The 20,810-nt window shown below is 32.8% G+C and overlaps 2 protein-coding genes across 5 annotated transcripts in view; one reads left to right on the forward strand and one right to left on the reverse strand.

Annotated features, from left to right (window-relative positions):
* Positions 1-2,210: 2,210 nt before the first annotated feature.
* Positions 2,211-10,537, forward strand: LOC106468816 (gastrula zinc finger protein xFG20-1-like). 3 transcript variants are annotated; one of them, XM_022397173.1, is made up of 2 exons: positions 2,211-2,570; positions 6,027-10,537. In XM_022397173.1, exon 2 carries the CDS (start codon positions 6,222-6,224, stop codon positions 8,091-8,093), a length of 1,872 nt encoding a protein of 623 aa, XP_022252881.1. In that variant the 5' UTR covers positions 2,211-2,570; positions 6,027-6,221; the 3' UTR covers positions 8,094-10,537. The 3 variants fall into 3 exon arrangements, with proteins under 3 accessions (XP_022252881.1, XP_022252883.1, XP_022252882.1); XM_022397175.1 differs by having other exon boundaries at positions 2,211-2,420; XM_022397174.1 differs by lacking the exon at positions 2,211-2,570 and adding an exon at positions 4,934-5,414.
* Positions 10,538-10,624: 87 nt separating this feature from the next.
* LOC106468817 (kinesin-like protein KIF3C) overlaps positions 10,625-20,810 on the reverse strand; it is a 57,859-nt gene continuing 47,673 nt past the window's right edge. The window contains exons 14-15 of one of the 2 annotated variants that reach the window (XR_002612727.1): positions 18,889-19,007; positions 10,625-12,386 (exon numbers count right to left, since the gene is read on the reverse strand). The gene's annotated coding sequence lies outside the window, so the exon portion shown is untranslated. Of the gene's footprint in view, positions 12,387-18,694; positions 19,008-20,810 lie in introns of those variants that run through there. The other variant, XR_002612726.1, reaches the window with a different exon arrangement.

Genomic DNA, 20,810 nt, shown 5'->3' on the forward strand with positions numbered 1-20,810 from the left:
TCGACTGAACCCAAAACCACCACATCAAACATTTATAATTCTGTGAAAAGCGAAGCTGAAATACCAGAGGAGGCGTTCGGTGAAAACTCCGAAGATGGGACATGTGATAATAGATATTATTCTTAACATAAGATATTCTATAACCCAATACAGGTACCGCCTGCAAACCCTGAAACATACTGATAACCAATTATTCTAAAATAATAGATTCACACTATTTATTGGTTCCGAAAGCATATTCTTGTCAGAATTTTATTATTAGTAGTATCTTCAGAGATGGATCCATGATTTTTAAAAAAAGGGGGGGGGTCTAAATTAATGGATATTGGAGAACATGAGAGGGGCCTACCCCAATCTAAGAAACATTTTTTTTTTCTTTCGCCAAGTCCAATTCCTGACACACTTCATTGATGTTTGCCGGCCACTCCCATTGGCAAGCCCCCCCAGAGACATGTCTGCGGACTTATAGTTCTAGAAACCGGGTTTCGATACCCGTGTTGTGCAGTTTTGTGCTTAATAACAAACAAAAACAACCCATTGGCAAATTAACAATAAAACTCTTAATAACCAACCATCAAGAATTTCCTTACCCTCATTTGCAGAGCCGACTTTTAGAATAAATATCTTGAACTGACAACTGGAATCAAATTATTTCAAGTGCTGTTTACTGATGGGCTAGAGAAACCTGTGGTAGATTTTAAATCGATCACAATATTTCAGAGGGATCCTGTACACCTATCTTCAACATTACAGATGATTTAGACCCTAATCCCTTTTCATAGAGGAATACGAGTATAACTGATCCCAGAGAATAATTAAATACATTTCTATCACTTACCATCTCTATTTCATATTTTACTGTTTCCTTCAATTTTGTTTTTTTTAATTGAAAGGGGGTTGGACCTCTTTCGTTCAAATTCTGATCTTATTTACCACACAAAAAAAATTACTCTTTCAAAAATACTTTTGGTTGCAAACAAAAACTTCGTTTTGATAATGTCTTTCAAAATTATATTTCATTTTGATAGTGTTGTGGTTGTTTTTCTTTACTTTCCTCTTGATTTGTGTAACGTATTCTGATTTGTCAAATCCGTTTTCAGTAATGATTAGACATTGGCTTAGAATTTCCAAAAGAAATTACTACAGAAACGACACAATTTAATACCATATCATTAACTCGACCAAAACATTTTATCTTGCAACAATAGCAGCAGAATATTTATTAGCTTACTTGTAACCACAAGAAATAATGTAATAAAGCAAGTCATTTGTAAAAATAGCTGTACGTATCAGGTAGTATTAGTTGGTTGTGTAAAAACATTTTATTGGTTAAAATTTCAATAACTTCGATTTCTTTTTTAAGTTGTTTATATTAAAAAAAAAGATCCGCTGAAATTGCAATTTATCAAAAGCATATAACAATTTATCAAGCACTATAGTGACTTGGTGAAAAATAAATCTCAGACACCTCATTTTCTTTCTTGTTTAATTTTTTAAAAAATGTTTATTTTGAGTAGTTTTCCAGAAGGAAAGTGCCAACACAGTGCACAAGGCATTTAAAGATACTAAAACAATAATAAAACCAAAGAATAAGACTTTTCTTTTGTTGTAAAAATCCATTTACGAGTTTGAATAGGTTATAACAAAAATAACTCCTGTTTTTACAGTATTCGTATAAACTGATTACACTTGATTTGACAAATTTAAATTATATATTAGGTCCCAAAATACTTGAATTTTAAGTGTTTCAACTTTAATGAGAAACTCTACTTTTTTGCTAATCTGTATTACGTATCATTATTAACATGTATTGTTACATATCTCTGACGATGGACTTATAGATTCTGTAGAATGAACACTAACGTTAACAGTTGCTCCTGTTTCTAATTAGAGTAAGTCTGCGATTAAACAATTAATGTAATTCTTTGTCAAGAGATGTCGTTAAAAGTCTAATTTCTTCCAGATATTCAAAACGATGTAGAAGCACAACTTTAGTGCTCGTAGAAAAATACATCCAAAGGCGTTCTTTGAGGTCGTATAATTTCCGCATTTCTATAATACTATACTATTTTAATGCATAATAATATTTTTAACGGTTGTAAAGTTATTTGTGATTTTACAAAAGCCTATATACTCATTCCATCACATCATTTTCGCAAAAATATAAAAATAAAATAGAATACTCGTTTGAGGTTGCGTCAAGCGCGGGTTTTGCCGGGAATACCGCGGAACGTCGACGAGTTTTTTACTTGTCTGGAAAACTTTTTTCGTTACTCTAGTGCTCAACGAATGCGTCGAGACAGAGTCTGTTAGACTATTCGTGCGAATTTCAGCTTTCATCTTCATCAGATTTATGATTTTTTCTTAGTTTTGTTTTCTTTAAAAACAAAGACAGATTGCCAGGGGTAGAAAATTTAAAGGTATTTACTTGTCAAAACTCATAAATTAATCGACAGCGGTTTCCGCGCGATAATTTGAGATGAATTTACTCTGTCTAGCATAAATTTTTAATATTTGGTAAAAAAAGATTTCGCTGTTGTTGGAGCTGTACGCCATCGACAGTTTATGGGGTAAGTTTAAACTAGATAATTTGGCTTATATTCATTATTTTGTTACGTGGTAACAAAAACAAATATACTGGTATATGGAATGATCAGCGAGACTCAGGATATGCAAAATATAAGTACGTATTATTAACATAGATATATATGTATTGGTATTATATTTCCAGTATTAATTGCTCTTGTAAACTGACGAACCATGGGCATCTTATTTTGGATTAGTCTACAAGTCCTCGATAAAAATGGGAAGCGTTTCTTTAAAAAGTAAATTATTAATTAATAAAAAAGTGTGAACTATTTAAACTGCTTGTTTGTTTAAAGTTATGAGCAGTAGAATTATGCATTTAACACTTTTAATTTTTTTTAAAGTATATATTTGTTTTCTATGTTTTTGTTGTCGTCAAGCGCAAAGCTACACAATTGGTCATTTGTGCTCTGTCCGTGGGTATAGAGACCTGGTTTTTAGGTTATAAGCCTGTAGACTTACCACTGACCCACTGGTGGTTCTATGTGTTTATTGAGTAATGTATGATCGGTTGGCAACATTGAAGAACCAAATGGTTCTTCAGCTGGTTAGACGTTGCGTTTCATCATTTAGGTTATAAAAAGCATAAACTAATCTCATAAAGGAGTGTTATAGCAAGATTAGCCAATCTTCCTCCTAGCTACACTGTATTGTAGCAAGTTTGTTTCCTTCCTAGTGTAATAACAAGTATAGTTTATCTTCTGTCTTGTATCGTAGCAAATGTCTATCTTCTCCATGGCTCTACTAGTATTGCACTTTGTCACTAGACATAGTGAGCAGCATATCTATACTTTGAAATTGTCACTGTGATCTCTTGTTGAAAATACTATTACTGTCTTTTGCGTTTGTGAAGCAAAGTAAATTACTGTTTGGTCTGTAAAACTAAAAGTGTGGACAGTATTGTATTTTTACTGTTTATTATTTGAGTTTGCCAAGTTAATGAAAATGGTGTTTAGCTGGTATTTAGAGCTAATAGGAAGCATTTGACTTTTGCTGTCATTGAACTTTGAAAGTCCTCTGGGTTGGGCAAATATGGGTACTTCATTGGTCTCAGAACAGTGATCTATCCTTGGAATTATTAATCCTTTGATTTCCACAAGTATGGTTAATTAAGTAAACAAACCATATGGACAAGGAATCAACTGGTCCTTCAAGTGAGACTTTAAACCCACCCTTTATTATTCAGGAACTTATCAGTTCACTTCTTAAACTCCTATGAAGTGCTGACCCTTCTACTGGTGATGGCAAGTAATAAGTCAATTGCCATGTTAGAAAAATTAACAACTTCAGCCTAGTGTGTCTTTTCTACAACTTATGTTTGTGTCTTTTTATCTTATTATTATTTTCAGAATATAGCAATGTAAGTATGAAAAATCAAAGGCTCAAGCACTGATCCCAAAGGAACTCCACTAGTAATAAGATTCCAGTTTGACTGTATTCCATTAATAATATTTTTCTCTCTCTCTCTCCCATCCAACCACCCCTTTAGTTCTGTTATAGTCTTTCTTCAACCCAAACTGATATGGTTTTTCTTAGCTAATCTTTTGTTTGGCATTTTATAAATGTCTTTTAAATCTACATTTACTTAGTCCATGTCTTTTCTATTATCCAGATAACATGTAAAATCCTTTTAAAAATATTAGTTACTCTTTTTTGTAATGCAAGTTTTTGTTATAAAAAACTTTGGTGAATTTCAGAAAAGACAACTAAATGTACTTGTTGTAATCAACTTTTTTAAATTTTAATAATATACTTTATTAAGTATTATTTCACATCTTCCAATATAACATTTCTTTCATTATGTTGAATTTTTAGATAAGTTAAGCACATCTTCATTGTCAAGGGTCATTGCCAATCTCTGGAATGGCTTTATTTCTATGTCCTTTTTCTTCTGTACATATATTGTACTTAAATAACTGTTATTATGGGCAACCTCTAACTTCATCTTGGAGTACTATTAAATAATAAATAACTAAAAAAAATCTTAACTATGATTGTTGTCATAGCAAAAGATTTCCTTACAAGTCTTGCAGTGGTTGAGTTTCTAGACCATTTGACACTCTACAACTATATATCATATGTTTTACATAATAATAAAAGCCCAGGTGACATTCCTAAACAAGATCTTAGGATTTATTAAAAGACAACATTTGTTGACAGCTGTTATTTACTGTAAGTTGAGTTATTAAAATGTTGCAACAGTTAGTAGAGTTTCTGTAGTTGTCTGTTTGGGATGTTCTAAGTTTTGGGAAAAGTTGCAACAATGGTCAGTTTCCATAGTTGTCTGTTTGGGATGTTCTAAGTTATGGGAAAAGTTGTAAGAATAGTCAGTTTCCACAGCTGTCAGCTTTGGATATTCTAAGTTATGGGAAAAGTTGTAAGAATAGTCAGATTTTCCACAGCTGTCAGCTTTGGATATTCTAAGTTGTAGAAAGGTTACAACAATAGTAATAAAGTTCGTTAGTTGTCTATTAGGGATGTTCTGGGTTTTGAAGTGGTTGCAACAGTAGTTGGAGATTTTCCATTAGTTGTTTGTTTGGGATCTACTGAGTTAAGAAAAAGTTGCAACAGTAGTCAGAGTTTTCATAGTTGTCTGTTGGGATATTCTGAGTTATTACAAAATTGCAGCAGTAGTCAGAATTCATGTATTTATAGATCATTGTAACGACCAAGAAGGTCATTAGATTAAATATTAATTTTGAGTTTTTAAAAGGCTTGAACAGTTGACATTATCAGAATGTTCAAATTAGTAATTTGTTGGAAAACTCAACAAGAATAATGAGGATCACCTGTTTGCGATTTCAGAATTCCACACTACCACAGTGTATGTAAGTATGCAAGAAAAATAACCACTCTTGTAGAATGTCATTAGAAAATTATTGTGGACAGAGTGTTTAAAGCTCCATGCTGAGGCCTTTGCTTTAAGTCTAAAATGTCATTCATGTCAAGAGTTCCTAGGTATCTGCTTTTGGTATAAAATAACCGAGAATCTACTTAATTGCTACAAAATACATAAGAGCATTTTCCACTTTTTCTTTTACAGATAATAGTTACATTTTAAAGATCTACCTGATTTAATAATGGACCTAAGCTCGACAGTATCTGGTGCATCAATCCATATGTTTTAGTAAAACTGTTTTATAAAACATTCTTTTAATAGGTATTTTATGCAATATTTATAATTTTGCCTGCTTTTATTATAGTTTCTTTCTAGAATATTATAAAGTTGTTTTATGTTAAGTGCTTAACACTATATCAAAAGTTTAATTTTTAAACCCATTTTTGGTCAATCACACAATTATGTTAATACAATAACGTGACAAAATGAAGTGCAGTTTTTAAGTCTTATTTTCATCACTTACATAATACATGTGAATAGACTGATCATAAACTTACAAAAAAATGCAATCAAAAAATAAATTTTATGCAATTTCTCTTAGTGTATCAAGATGATAATTATTTTTCGAGAATCTGACAAAGAAGAACAAGTTAGACTACTGGAAGATCACAGATCTGGACATCTCAGTGAAGAAGCATAATCACATCACTTGTTCAACATACATGTAAGTAATACATTTGTGGACCATTTGCTTCCATCCCTTACTGCTACAGGTTTCTACCAGCACTGCTTAACAATGAGTGCTTATCCACTGGAAAGCACCATGCAGAATGGTGCATATCCATGGGTCGCACCAAGTTCCCTTGGTCAGAAGAGTTGGCCTCCTGGGTACCAGGCCAGTCTAACTGATCTCTTCTTGAAGAAGAATACTCTCCATTTTGGAACAGGAATTTCTCAGCTGGCAGCTGCATCTAGTTACATTGAAAAGATGTCTTCTTTTAGTGACCATGTACAAAAGTGCCCCCATCCTGATGCCAAGGATAAGCCTTATCCCTGTGAGGTCTGTCAACAGTACTTCTCCATTTACAATGGCTTGAAGTCAGATGGTGCATCCAGCAGTAGCACTAACTGTGGTGTAGGAGAAATCTCCAATGTCAACCGACCGATGAGTGCCCCTCCTGAAAGAAAGCAGATTCCACCAACTCAACCACCTTCTCCTGGTTTAGTAAATCAGAATCATCTGCCTCAATCTGACCAGACTCTCCAACAACCACCTCCCTTGTCTAATAAGTACCAACTCCCAGAGATGAGCCACTATCCTCATAGGCCACGACCACCTCCTACCAAGCAGTTTATGTGCCACGTTTGCCACAAATATTTCACTCAAAAGGGTAATCTAAAAGCACACATGATGATCCATACTGGGGAAAAGCCATATGCTTGTAAAGTGTGTGGAAAAAGTTTCACCCAGAAGGGTAATGTGGACACCCACATGAAGATCCACACTGGAGAAAGGGAGTTTGGCTGTGATATGTGTGGCAAAAGATTCACACAAAAGGGTAACCTAAAGACCCATATTCGAAGTGTTCACATAAAAGAAAAACCTTTTGTATGTGGAGTTTGTGGGAAATGTTTTTCACAGAAAGGTAACATGCAGACCCACATGAGGACACACAACAAAGAAGACCGCTTTCCCTGCACCCTTTGTGGAAAGACCTTCTCACAGAAGGGAAATCTTAAAACTCACATGCAAAGACACACTGGTCGAGTGCCGTCTCGTCAATGTGTGTCACGTGGTTGTCCCACTGGCCCACACCATACTCCTGATTCAGAAACAGCTCATTTTGCTCCTTATCGTCTCCTCAAATCTACAAATGTTATGAAAATACCTTCTTCATCCCCACCTTCATCATCTCCAACTAATCAACCTTTAGAAGCTCATGGACAAATTTTTAGAAATATCCATAGGCTTCCTCCTCAAGTTATCAAACCTATTCCTGAAACACACCCAAACATGAGAACATCCCCTTTACAGATATCTTCAAGTTATCAGGACTCCCGGATGTCTTCAAGTACACCTACTTCCATTGGAGCTCACTCTCACATGGGCCATAAGTTTTCTTATGTCTCCCATCACCCAGGTGTATCAAGTCCTTCACCTCCAGGTATCATGAACCAACCCCCGGCTCACCTTCAAAAACTATCAGTACATTCCTTTCCACCTCTTCAAGGTGAGATGATCCCTTCTGTCATGCACAGTTCTGCACCACATCCTTATATGTCCCGGATTAATAGTCCCTCAGCATGTGTCACCACTGGACAAGTATTTGTTTCTGAAAATGAAGAAAGACCTTTTTACTCTACTCCTCCCATGCCAGTGCCAGCACCAATTGCTCACTCTTCTCCTTGGCTATCCCATGGATACCAAAGGCATTACAACAGTTTCCAACCCCCATCTACCATGGGTTCCTATGGCTCCATTAACCATCATCCTACTCCACTCTCTCGATTGGCTCTTTTAAGTTCCAGTGCGATAACTCATCATCATCCATTTGGAAATTCATCTATAGAAGACAAACATTTTGGAACAAATCCTGCTCATGATGAACACTTGGAATCTCACTACCACCAATCAGGAAGTCCAGATTTTTCCCAGCTTCTGGACTAGAACCCAACCTGTTACTTGGGAAACTAACCAGAAAGTACTGTTTAAAATGCAGAAATAACTAATCTGATTTTGATTAAACTAATTCATACTTTACATTTTTCTCTTTTGCATTCACATAGATCTATAAGTGATTTTTTTCCCAGATGAATGGAAAAATAAGAATTTAAATCCATATTTTGAAGGGACAGAATTGAACTGTTTGTAGTGGAACATACTGAAAGTTTCTGAAACTAGTCTATTGACATAGTTTCTAGATTCAAATATCATATAAGTAGTTACAAACAAAATATAGATGTATATATATATTAAACTAAAAATACCTGCTCACTCTGTATTTCAAGATCAATTTTAAAGTTGTCTTTACCTATATAAGCACTTTCATTGTGACAAATCTTTTGTTATTTTTACTAGTGTTTTAGTTTGGTTCAAAGCATGTTTGCTAAAGTTGCAATTGTTGTTGTTGCCACTTAATACTTTAAAAGCTTAATGAAAAGTGTGAAGTTTAGATCTTGATATAGTTGAAGGTTCCTAAGAAAGGACTGTGATAAATTTTTGACTGTACCAAACTAAAAGATGGAATTATCATGTACCACATTTCATTTTGGAATGTGTAAGTTACAGCACAGTTTAATGTAATTGTATAACATATCGGATTAGAACAGCATTGCTACTGATAAACAAAATTTGTTTTCATGCAGTGTTGGTTAGTATGTTTCACATCTGTATAACAGATTTATAATACACAGTGCTGTTATGTAACAGGAGTATGTACACAGCTGATGTGTCACGTCAAGATGTATTACTGGCTGATGCGTAATACTTGCACATGTACAGGACTAGTGTGTCCCATCAAGATGTGTTACTGGCTGATGTGTAATACTCGCATATGTACAGAGCTAGTGTGTCACGTCATGATATGTTACTGGCTGATGCGTAATACTTGCGCATGTACAGGGCTAGTGTGTTACATCAAGATGTGTTACTGATGTGTAATACTCATACCAGTACAGGATTGGTGTCACATTACATGTGTAAATAATGTATAATACTCATACATGTACAGGACTGATATGTCACATCAAAATGTGTTACTGATATGTAACACTCGTACATGCACAGTGCTAATGTGTCAGAACAAGATTTATTACTGATAGCATACATGAACAGGACCAGTATATCAAATCATAGCATTATTGTTACTAACATGTAATATTTTTATACAAGAATAAAGCTAGTGAGGGTGTTACATCAGGTGATTGTGTTCATGTTTCACTCCATACATGGTGTTTAGAGTTATGTATAACTTGAACACTAGTGCTGATGAAATGCATTACTTCTACATATACTGTTAAGGATATCTACACAACCATTCAGTATGTCACAGTAAAACCTACTCTATTAATATTCTGGCAGTTTGACACATCAACAGGTGTCGTGTCTATTGGTACTGATATATTACACCAGTTATATAACTGATGCTGCTTATGTGTTATGATAATACACATAATATCACTTAAAGGTCACACCAGTGTGCACATGTACTGACATTAACAGATCACACTAGCATTTATGTATGCTGATACTAACAGATCAAACCACTGGTATCGTGACATATACTGACAGAAATGTATATACATGAAACATGTGCTAATAGGTCACTATGGAATATACTTGTGCTAATTGGTGAAATCAGCAACTGCGTATACTAACAATGTGTCATATTACAATATACATAAAGATGCTTGTGTTATACCAGCATATACATAATTACATTATTATATCATACACACACATACATACTGATACTAACAGGTGAAACATATATTTTAAAGGGCCTTATAAAGAATGAGTAACAAATAACCAACAGATGATTTAAAGGAACTAGTAAACATACTGTCCTAGTCATCTCAGTAGATATCACACGTGCCAGATCATTTGATTTGTTTTTTCTCCATCTGCCATGAGTGGCAATTAGTAACACCCTTTTCTTTCCAAGATCAAACATAGCCTTTTGTTTTCTATCTACATCTTGAACACTCCAACACCAAAACTACTATGAAAAAGAACTTTTTCCTTTGCTTGACAATGAATAATATGTTATCAGATGTGTCTGTACAAAACCACAAGTGAAAAGTGCGGGCATACATATATGATGTTGTGAGAAATGCTTGTTTTCTATAGCTGTCCATTTTGACCACTTTGTGCATATACATCTGTCTCATGCTACCACACCTAACATTAACACTAATGTACCATACCAACATACACAGCATACATACACTGATACTATGTCACACCAGGATAAAGAATACATGTCAGATGTTATGTTCGCCAGTTGTCAGTTAAGGGCTTTTACTTATGCTTCTTAATAGTACAAATATGTTGTTGTTATTGGGCTAAGGATTCTTCTACAGTGGGCATCTGTGACTTGTTGGTGATAAATGAACAGCACGTACTCCATTTGTTTTCAAAAATATATATATATACATATATATATATATATTCGAACTAGTTAAACATATGTACAGAAATCTATTACACTATAGAGATCATAGGTATATCAAACATTATATAGCTCTCTTCTTCTTGTCAAAAGTCCACCTAGGCCTATTCAATCACTTTAGAATGTCAGTTGACAAGCTGAACTACTTTTCTTTATCTCTAATGCACTAGTATTTCATGTATAATTCTCTTACAATTGTAAAGTGAGTTACCACAGTAGTATACTGTTCTTTGTACTTCAAATATCGTCTATTCCTTTTTGAATCGTCTGCCTTTTGTCAAAATTCACTCAGGCTTGTTCAGTTACTTTAGAACACCCCTTGACAAGATAAACTATCCTTCTTATCTCTTTTAATAACTGTTAGGCTTCCTCTAATATATTTAACCATTATGCCTATATTAAAAGTTTGGCCTTTCACTTCTGTAGCAGTTAACTTTTCGTTTAACTTTTCTTTGGCTGAACTCCTTCCCTGTGACTTTGCTCTCTCTCTTCTACCATCATCTGTCTGTCTATTTTTCTCGCTCATCTCACACTATGTATATATATATATATATTTATTACTTAATCGTCTGCTCGCTATATCCTTGGCATCAACAAATTTCAAGTGATGTTTTATAATCTTGGCATTAATTAGTTATAAACCCATTTACGTAACTAAACTAGTCATAACATTTTGTTCAAAATAACTGCTTCTATCTTGTTAGGAACAAAACTAAACAATCATAAAATGTTCACTCACAAAATAAATTAATTAATAATATCTTTTATATCATGACAGTATACATATACTGGCATTGCTCCACACCAATATATACAGCATACATACATTGACACTAGTTTGTCACACTAGCACATACATAACACAAACAATACCATTTTCTAGATTAATGTTCCACTCTCATGTTTAATCAACATCAGAGTGCAACATTATCTGAAACAGACAGTACAATTTAAGAATCAAATTCATACCCACGTTGAAAGGTCATAACTATTATGGTAAAATACATTAATAGAGGACTATGATAGTGGAAGGTATTAATGTGCTACTACACCAGCCTGCTTCTTCTTATAAGAAAACCCCAAACCACGTTTAATATCTCATAACAAGCATCTTTGGAAAAGAGATGTATTATCAACAACAAATGCATTGTGATGATAATTAATACTTCTGAATTAAACTGAAAAGAACTGTATATTATATTATATAATTTGTGTTAGATCAATTGACTGCATTGATTTTAGTAACGATACAACTATAGCACATATATCTTGTGCTTTAGTAGAAAGTTTTAAAGTAACTGCAGGGGTGTTGCAATCTTTTTGATGTACTGACCCCCAGATAAGTAGGCATGAGCAAATTTATAAATAAAATTGAAATGCTACTAGTCCAACTATTGCACTTTCCAGTATAATAACTATATTACTACACCTTGCAAATCCATACCTATCTATATTCATTGAAATGATTTCTTCAACAGGATTACAAACTAAAATAATACAATTTATTGCAGTGTATGTGACACAGAAATGACATTTATGGGCAGGTTAACAATTCTAAATATATGATACTGTTATTCCCGACCTACTGAAAATATGATATAATTCAGAATATGTCGAACATAAAATCTCTGAGCAGGTGATCCATTCTACATATGTGACAAAATCAAAACAACCACATGGTTTTTCCAGCATTTGGAACTTCTCATCCATTTCAGTCATACCTATGTAAAACACTTCAGTATTCTGAGAAGATGGTCCAAGTAATTTCATGCAAACACGGCTGTTTCATCCTTGTATCAATTGTACAAAAAAGTTCATGACAGTAGAAATTTAACAAATTTAAAGGCATTATAAGAACAGGTATCATTTTTTAAATATTAATAATTAGATATAGATTTGGAATTCACATACAAGTACAAATTTCAAACAAGCAGGCTAGTACGTATGGAATTCAAAGCAGCTTGAACTCAAAATTTGGTTGTCATAGGCATCTAGCTAGTGTATTTTTACACCCATAAATAAATATTTTCCTTCAAGCTGTTTGAATATGTCAGCTTGTTGTGACTAAACTCTTAGAATTGCTGCACATAAATCTCCCAGAAAAAGTTAGAGGTGTGAAAAAATTATCTTTCATTTGTGAATACAGTTGAACAAAGTTTGTTACTATTAATGTCTCTGGTTGTTAGCATGTGTTGATTGAATTTGCTGTTTCTACGTGAAAAAGTCTCATCTCTTTACAGTTGTGTTTTGAAACTTCACTTCTGTCATTTATGGCAACCTGATGTAAGGGGGAAAATATTTTAGAATTATAGCCCAAAGTGTGTGTTTTTAAGATTCTTTGAAATTGATGCAAAATAAAGAAAGTTAATAATGTATGTATGTATACATATATGCCTTGTGTAAAGGTATGTGTTTGTGCATGTATGTGTGTGTTTGTAAATTAACACAGAAAAAGGCTCAAGTGTACGTAAATTTTTTTACCATTTTAGGATTCTTTGAAATTATTAAGATTATACAAAAGACAATCCACTTAATATTATCGATACTTTTCTTTGCAATATTTTCATAATTTAGGTTGTAGTCAAATTGTTAATTTGTTCTGTATGTAAATATGAATCCATAACATACGTATATAAATATAAAAGCAGTTGATTTTATCTCCTCTGTCACATGTTTATATTGTTATTCTGTTAAACTATTATATATTCTAATTCTTATTCATAATTGTACATTTCTTGCATCTGCTCTTTTAAATGTGAGTAATAGTTACCACACATTAGTAGTTTCACTACATAACATTTATCACACACTGTTAGTATTGTTAGCACTTGTTATACGTTAGTAGTATTACTACATAACTAATCACACACACACTGGTAGTGTTATTACATAACATTTATCACACACTGTTAGTACTTGTCATACATTGGTAGTATTACTACAAAACTAATCACACATTGGTAGTGTTACTACATAACATTTATCATACATGCACACTGTTAGTACTTGTAATACATTAGTAGTATTACTACATAAGTAATCGCACATTAGTAGTGTTACTAGATAACATCTATCACACACACACACACACACTGTTAGTGTTAGTACTTGCTACACATTGGTAGTGTTACTACACAACAATTGTCATGCATGTAAGTAACACCAACCATATAGAACCATACACTGGTAATACTGTTACATAACTTTTAAAACACCATTAATATTGTTATATAACTCACACAGCGTTATTAGTGGTATCATTATTACATAATAATACTTATTACACTTTAGTAGCAGTTTTACCTAACAGCAGATATCACATGCTGCTGTTGTTGCATAAAACTTGTCACATAGTAATAGTGTTGCTACCTAACAGCAGATACCATATACTGTATTATCTCCACATAACAACACACTAATATTGTTGTTCATAGTAATATGACCATATGCTGGTAGTATGGTTTCCTAATAATACTAATCAAGCAATGTTATTACTGGATAATAGTTAATTCACAGTATTGTTTCTTCCATAGTGTTGTTAGGCAGAATTGTTTCTTGAGCAGAGTTATCACATCTCTTTTCATACCTATAACATCAGCTCTTACGTTTGTATGATAATCCAATATATAAATATTAATCAAGTCACGGTTTTAGCCTTGGTAGTTGAAGGATATCATTGTCTTCTCCTTAAGTCAGAGATTATCATTTTAGAAGATCGGGTCTGATTTAGTTGGGTTTTATACTTGAGATGAGTCATCAAAGATACTTATTTTTGTGAGCAGCACGTTTTGGTCATTCCATTAAAAGCTACTACTAACTTTGATGGCTAAAATAGATTTAGTAAGTAATGACTACTTACTCAATGCTATGTGGAAGAAAAAAAAAACCTATTGTTTTAGCATTTGGAACAGGAAGTTTAACTAGAATAAATATTTTTTCCTTTATCTATTATTACTATAGTACTGAGTCTGAAACTTGCACAATAATTATCTCAATTTATAAAATGAGTAGACTAGTCTCAATGTGAACTTTGTAACTATTGTTGAGAAACTAAAGTAAGCTGGTTGTCTAAGTTCTTATGCTTGTTGACCTGTTGGTTAAATTACCTTTTTACTTTTCTATATAAAAGTGAGTAAATAGTGTTAGTATTCTTAATGTAGTGCTTATTAAGTTTCAAATAAATATTTAGTTGTTGCTACAGACTTCATAAAATTTTTTATTAAGAAATTGTATAGCTTGCACAGATAAATTACTTAGGATTGGAAATAGGTTCTGAGAAAGTAGGTTTGAGAACTTTAATGGACAGCAGCTGCTTGTTGAAAGAAAAGGAGATGAAACTTTGGCTTCTGTACTGAGGCCTTCTTTGGACTTGAATAAGGCTTCAGTATAGAAGCTGAAATGTCTCCTCTTCTTTCAACAAGCAGTTGCCATCCATTAAAGTTTTATGTATACTCTGTCTAAAGTTGTACAAACTTGTGTTTACAAAAAGTGGGCTGTTCATCTTTTTCAGCACTTTCATAACTTATAAGAAAACTTTGTTTATTTCTTACAATAGGTAATAAAACGCATGCTTGAATATTAAATAAAATAAACAGAAGAGTTAAAAGTGTGTAATCAATTTTACTTTTTATAATTTTAAATTTCCTCAGAAAAAAATAGAATGAGTGAAATGGCAAAGTGAAAAATTACAGTTTCTTATTTTTGTAAGAATCAGTTTGCATATGTTAAGAGAACTTTGAAAATTTTAAACAAGAAATATGTTTTAGGAGATGAAGTTGTAATTACAGGTTTTGGGTATAATGATGATTTGACCCTCTTGGTGATATTAGTGTGACCCTACTGATTATATTCGTTTGACCTGTCATCTCAATATTTTCTGACAATCAACCTAGTTCTTAATCAGAAGATTCTTCATACAACTTGTTGGCACTTATTTGTAAGAGACATCTTCGAAAAAAGATGCATACACGTAACACTGTGAATTACATTTCCTTTATAACTTGGCACATATTTTTTGCTCCTTCTCTGAAAAAGTTGTTTTTGATCAAGTTTATAACTTTGTTTTGGATCAGTAACCACTGTACATTAATAGTTGCCTGGATAGTGCATTAAAATATCTGAGCCATAATGTTTCTCTTAATAATATTAACAGTTATGGTCCTTCCATTGCAATGTATCAGTGTTGTAGGTATATAACAGGGATGGAAGTGTTAGTATAATTTCAAGTATAAGGTCTCAAATTAATCTGGACATACAATTGTTGGGGGTGGGACTGTAGATGTTAACTCATTAAATTATTTAAAACTCCATCAAAAGCAGCATTTAGTTGAATCTTAGTTACTGGTTTTTCTTTTAATGTAAATAAATATTAAATACCTGAACAATATTCAAGGTTTTCAGACCTAATTGGATGATAAGACTTACTGAAAAGTTGTTCAAAAGTAAGCTTACTGAAAGGTGTATGCTTACATTGATTATTTTTCTCCAAAGGCCAGCATTTTGACCACTGTCATGCAGCTTGGTTAGTCAGTTAAGATAATTAAATTTTGACATTTTTTTTATGATTATAGGATTCTTAAGGTATGTAATGTTTTAACAGCAACCTTTTTAAATAAAATTATTTCATGGGCTGAATTAAGTATTGAAATCACAATAATTTATCTTCCCACCACCCCCCGCTCATTTTTAGTTGTGAGTGGAAATAATGGCTGTGTAAGGTGTACTTCCTACCTATCAAAGAGACAAATCAGATTATGATAATTTGGTGATTTATATAGACAGAAACTTTGAATATTTTATTCTAAACAGACTTTGTCTTTATTCTCCTCTGCCAGAACAGTTGAGCTGTAATTTTAAGGATACTTAGTCTCAGAGTAATTTTTTTTGTGTGTTTAGTGATCCTTGTTTGCCAGAGCTTGGTGCAGTGACAGGAAAGTCGCATTGTTTTTATTTGATTTCAGTATATTTAAAGCTTGTTTCATTGAATCACAGATACTTTCTCTCTCCAGAAGGTTGTAGAGAAAAAATTTATATATGTTCTATGTTGTTAGAACTGCTGCAAAAAAGGAGAAGTAGACTTAAACAAGACTGAAGAATTACTAGATGGAGGGAGAGAGGGAAGTGACTTGCATGCCTGATATTCACAAATTTTCTGTGTAAACAGAAATGAGCAATTTCTATTGGTACTAATAAAACATAGATACAGTTAAAATATTTTAGCTGAATAATCTAAACTACAGTTAAAAATACAAATATTCAAAACCTTTTAGCTTGTTACTTTGAGGATAAAGTGAACATCATGAAATTGATCCCTATATATATGCTGCATTTCAGTAACCTTTAGTTTGTTACACTGCATATCATGAAACTGATCCCTGTAGGTGTTTTGTGATTCAGTTGATATTCAACAACCTTTAATTTGTTACACTGAAGATTAAGTAAACAGCAGGAAATATCCCTTTAGTTGTTGAGCTTAGTTTTTTGTCTAAACATCTTTTAAGTGATGATTTACACCAGAAAAGGAATTGTAGCTATACTAATATTTTCTAATTTCAAGAAGTCAGCTGTAGTCAATATATATTTTAAGCACTAGATTGATAAGGTTATGCTCTACATATACACCTTACAGTATTCAGTTTTAACTTGCATACTAAAACCACTACTTCATTGTTATTATTGCAATAGTGTTACTTACTGTACTTTCTGAGTTTGTGTATTTCTTCCTATTTTTTAGTTATATTAATTAGTCTGGATGTCATTAACCTTGCTAGAATATGTGGAAGTGATCCTTTTCTCAAAACTTAGGAGGACTTAAAAATACCAGGATGATGCACAATTTTTACATCGCACCGTAAACACACATATGCATATCTGATGCAGAGCTTTAATAGCTGTAAATACTGAAGGGTTTCTACACACTTTATCACACTCAGATCTGTAGTTGTTAGGAAGTATGATGTTTAACTTGTTATCTGTGTTATACACGTGGAACAGTGTTGAACAATTAAAAGGTCATGTGATGGTACTCTTGCTTTATAAACATAAAACCTCACAATGCATGAATTGTCATTACACTTTGTGTTTTTTTACATTACTACTAACTGTGAATCAAAAATCCAATTTCTTAGATAAACAAAAGTAACATATAATGTTATTAGTAACTGATGTGTGATACTGAGTGAAATGCCCTCATGAGTTGTTGGTTTGGCTTAGTGTATAATGTTATTAGTAACTGATGTTGATACTGAGTGAAATGCCCTTATGAATTGTTGACTTGGCTTAGTGTATAACGTTATTAGTAACTGATGTTGATAATGATGTGTGATACTGAGTGAAATGCCCTCATGATTTGTTGACTTGGCTTAATGTATAATGTTATTAGTAACTGATGTTGATACTGAGTGAAATGCCCTCATGATTTGTTGACTTGGCTTAGTGTATAATGTTTAGTAACTGATGTTGATATTGATGTGTGATATTGAGTGAAATGCCCTCATGATTTGTTGACTTGGCTTAGTGTATAATATTATTAGTAACTGTTGTTGATAGTGGCATGTGCTGCACTGAGTGAAATGCTATCATGAGTTGACTTGGCTTAGTGTATAATGTTATTAGTTACTGTTGTTGATAGTGGCGTGTGGTAAACTGAGTGAAATGCCCTCATGAGTTGTTTTATATGCTAAGAAGGAAGAAAGAAAGATAACCCAAAAAGACTTAACAGATGGAAAAGAAAGTAAAAACAGTTTTAGGGTTATGATTGGTTGTTCTTCAGTGATAAAACCCAAAAGGCCTACCAAATGAAATATGCCATTTAAATTATTTTTCCTAATTGATTGGTGTAAACTTTTAGAACCCAGTTTTCCTAACAAGTTCCAAAAATGACATCTTAGTTTTATAATTATCTGCTTTATGTTGAAACACTTGCAAAAATACTAAGCCTTTATCTTTTCTTTCTCTAAAACAAACTTTCCACATCTACCAAATATTTCAAGGTTTTAGTGTAACAGACAATTGTTATAAAAGGCCATTAATATATGAAAGTTCTCTCACCTTTCTCACCAAACTGATAAATATTTGACAAAGTATTTTTTCCATTTTTATAGAACAGCAGTTTAGTGCTAGCTATTATAATCATTGTTGAAGTTTTTAGATCTGTCACAAGTTATGGTTTTCATAATTAACTTTTTTTCTTCTTACTTTTGTACATACTATTGTAAATTATTGTAATCAATGCCCTTATTAAATACTTATGTTCAAGAAGGAAGTTATAACTTAATCATCACTTAGGCTTACCAGTTCTGTATGTTCGTAAGAGATACACAAGTAGCAGTCACATGATGATGTTGTGGTCATACTGGTCACTTCCAGGTGAGCTTCTGTCAGTATAGATAAGCCCAAAATACAGCATGTCACTGTAATAGAAAATTATGAAAATAGCATTACAAAAGCAAAGAAGTAAGTAAAACATGTTAGTGAGAAGTTTTTGTGTGAATATTTTTGTTTTTAGTTCTGTGCCTGAAATTAGTTGATATTTGATAATTCACATAAAACATATTAATAGAACATTACATGGTATACTAATAATCTCTTGTATGTTTATTAATGTTATTACATTGCTACAATATGTAGCAACAAATGTGTTCCTGTTAGGAACCCAGTGTGTTTTATTGTTTTAAACATATTTTTTATATTACACTCCTATGCTAGATGGTTCCTAAAACAAATCAACAGTTAACTGTTGTCTTTTGATTGTTTTATTATTGATGAATCCTACTGTTACCTGCTGATTTCTACTGGCATTTTAAACAAATTACAACAGCAGTGCTAACTGTTAATTCGTTATTATTAAATGTTAAGAAATTTACAGATATTAGGTATCTAATTTACAATACAAAACCGTTATTAAAAATATCTGGATTTTGTATTCTTATTTTCATGTGGCATAAACTGATGTACTTGATATTGCTTGTGAGTAATTTTCATTGGGTTGGTAACAAGATATGGAAGCCAATTTCTCTTTAGCAACATAAAGTAATTGACTGATATAATAACACTGAAATAAACATACATGGATAATTCTGCTTCTGTATATGTTACATAAGTATTCATACTTACCTACATAGAAGCTCACACAGATGTTAGGTTGTTTACTTGATAAGCCTTTAGACCTATACAGAGGGAGATTGTTTTTCTGTCTCTGAGAAATTATTGACCTTTTGATTTAGAAAAAACAAACTTGTATTTATTGTTTTTCAATAGTGAGTTCCTAATGAAATAAAAAAAAATCAGCTTAGACACATTTTTTTTATTGTGGTGAAGTACTAAGTTTGGGTGCTGAATCCTAGATATCAGGCATTCAAAAGGAAGGGTGCTAAATCTTAAACATTAGGTGTACAAAAGGAAGGGTGCTGAACCCTGGACATCAAGTGTTGAAAAGGAAGAATGCTGAATCCTGAACATTACGTGTTGAAAGGGAAGAATGCTGAATCCTGAACATTACGTGCTGAAAGGGAAGAATGACGAATCCTGAACATTACGTGTTGAAAGGGAAGAATGCTGAATCCTGAAAATTACGTGTTGAAAAGGAAGGGTGCTAAATCTTAGACATTAGATGTACAAAAGGAAGGATGCTGATCCTTGAACATCAGGTGTTGAAAAGCAAGGATGCTGAATTTTACATATCAGGTGTTGAAAAGGTAAAGTGCTGAATCCTGGACATCAGATATACAAAAGTCAGTTACAATAAAGAGCACACCACACAAAATTTAGCAACATTGCAGGATTTGAGGTTAATGCTAGCAAATTGCTGGTTAGTGTTGCAGTTTTCCTTGTAAAATTTAAAAGGCACTAAAGAAAAAAAATTGTTAGTACACATTTCAGAAGGAAGATTTGCAGATTCTTACTACAGACTATTTACACTCCAAAGATACATGCACTTCAGTCATTTATATTGAAAGATTCTGAATAGAGGATGTTACTATAATTATGCTTAAAAAGACTTTCACTTGCCAGTTTTGTAATTCCAATTTGAGTGCATGCCATCCCAGGTTTTAAATATTGCAGGAAATGAGTACAGCAAGACTGCAGCTTAAGACTGGATTAATTGGTTGCCAAGGCAATTAGCACATGTGCAAGCCTGCTAGACTCACACCATCTTGCTTCTGCAATGCAAGGTTTGCTGGCAGTATGGTTAGAAATACTATGCTCATGTGGCA

Source organism: Limulus polyphemus, unplaced genomic scaffold, assembly GCF_000517525.1.
Source record: "Limulus polyphemus unplaced genomic scaffold, Limulus_polyphemus-2.1.2 Scaffold3176, whole genome shotgun sequence".
Lineage (NCBI taxonomy): Eukaryota > Metazoa > Arthropoda > Merostomata > Xiphosura > Limulidae > Limulus > Limulus polyphemus.

Bases quoted from the DNA above. Each gene is read 5' to 3' on its own strand.
- LOC106468816 (XM_022397173.1), top strand. From the start codon at position 6,222: ATGAGTGCTTATCCACTGGAAAGCACCATGCAGAATGGTGCATATCCA.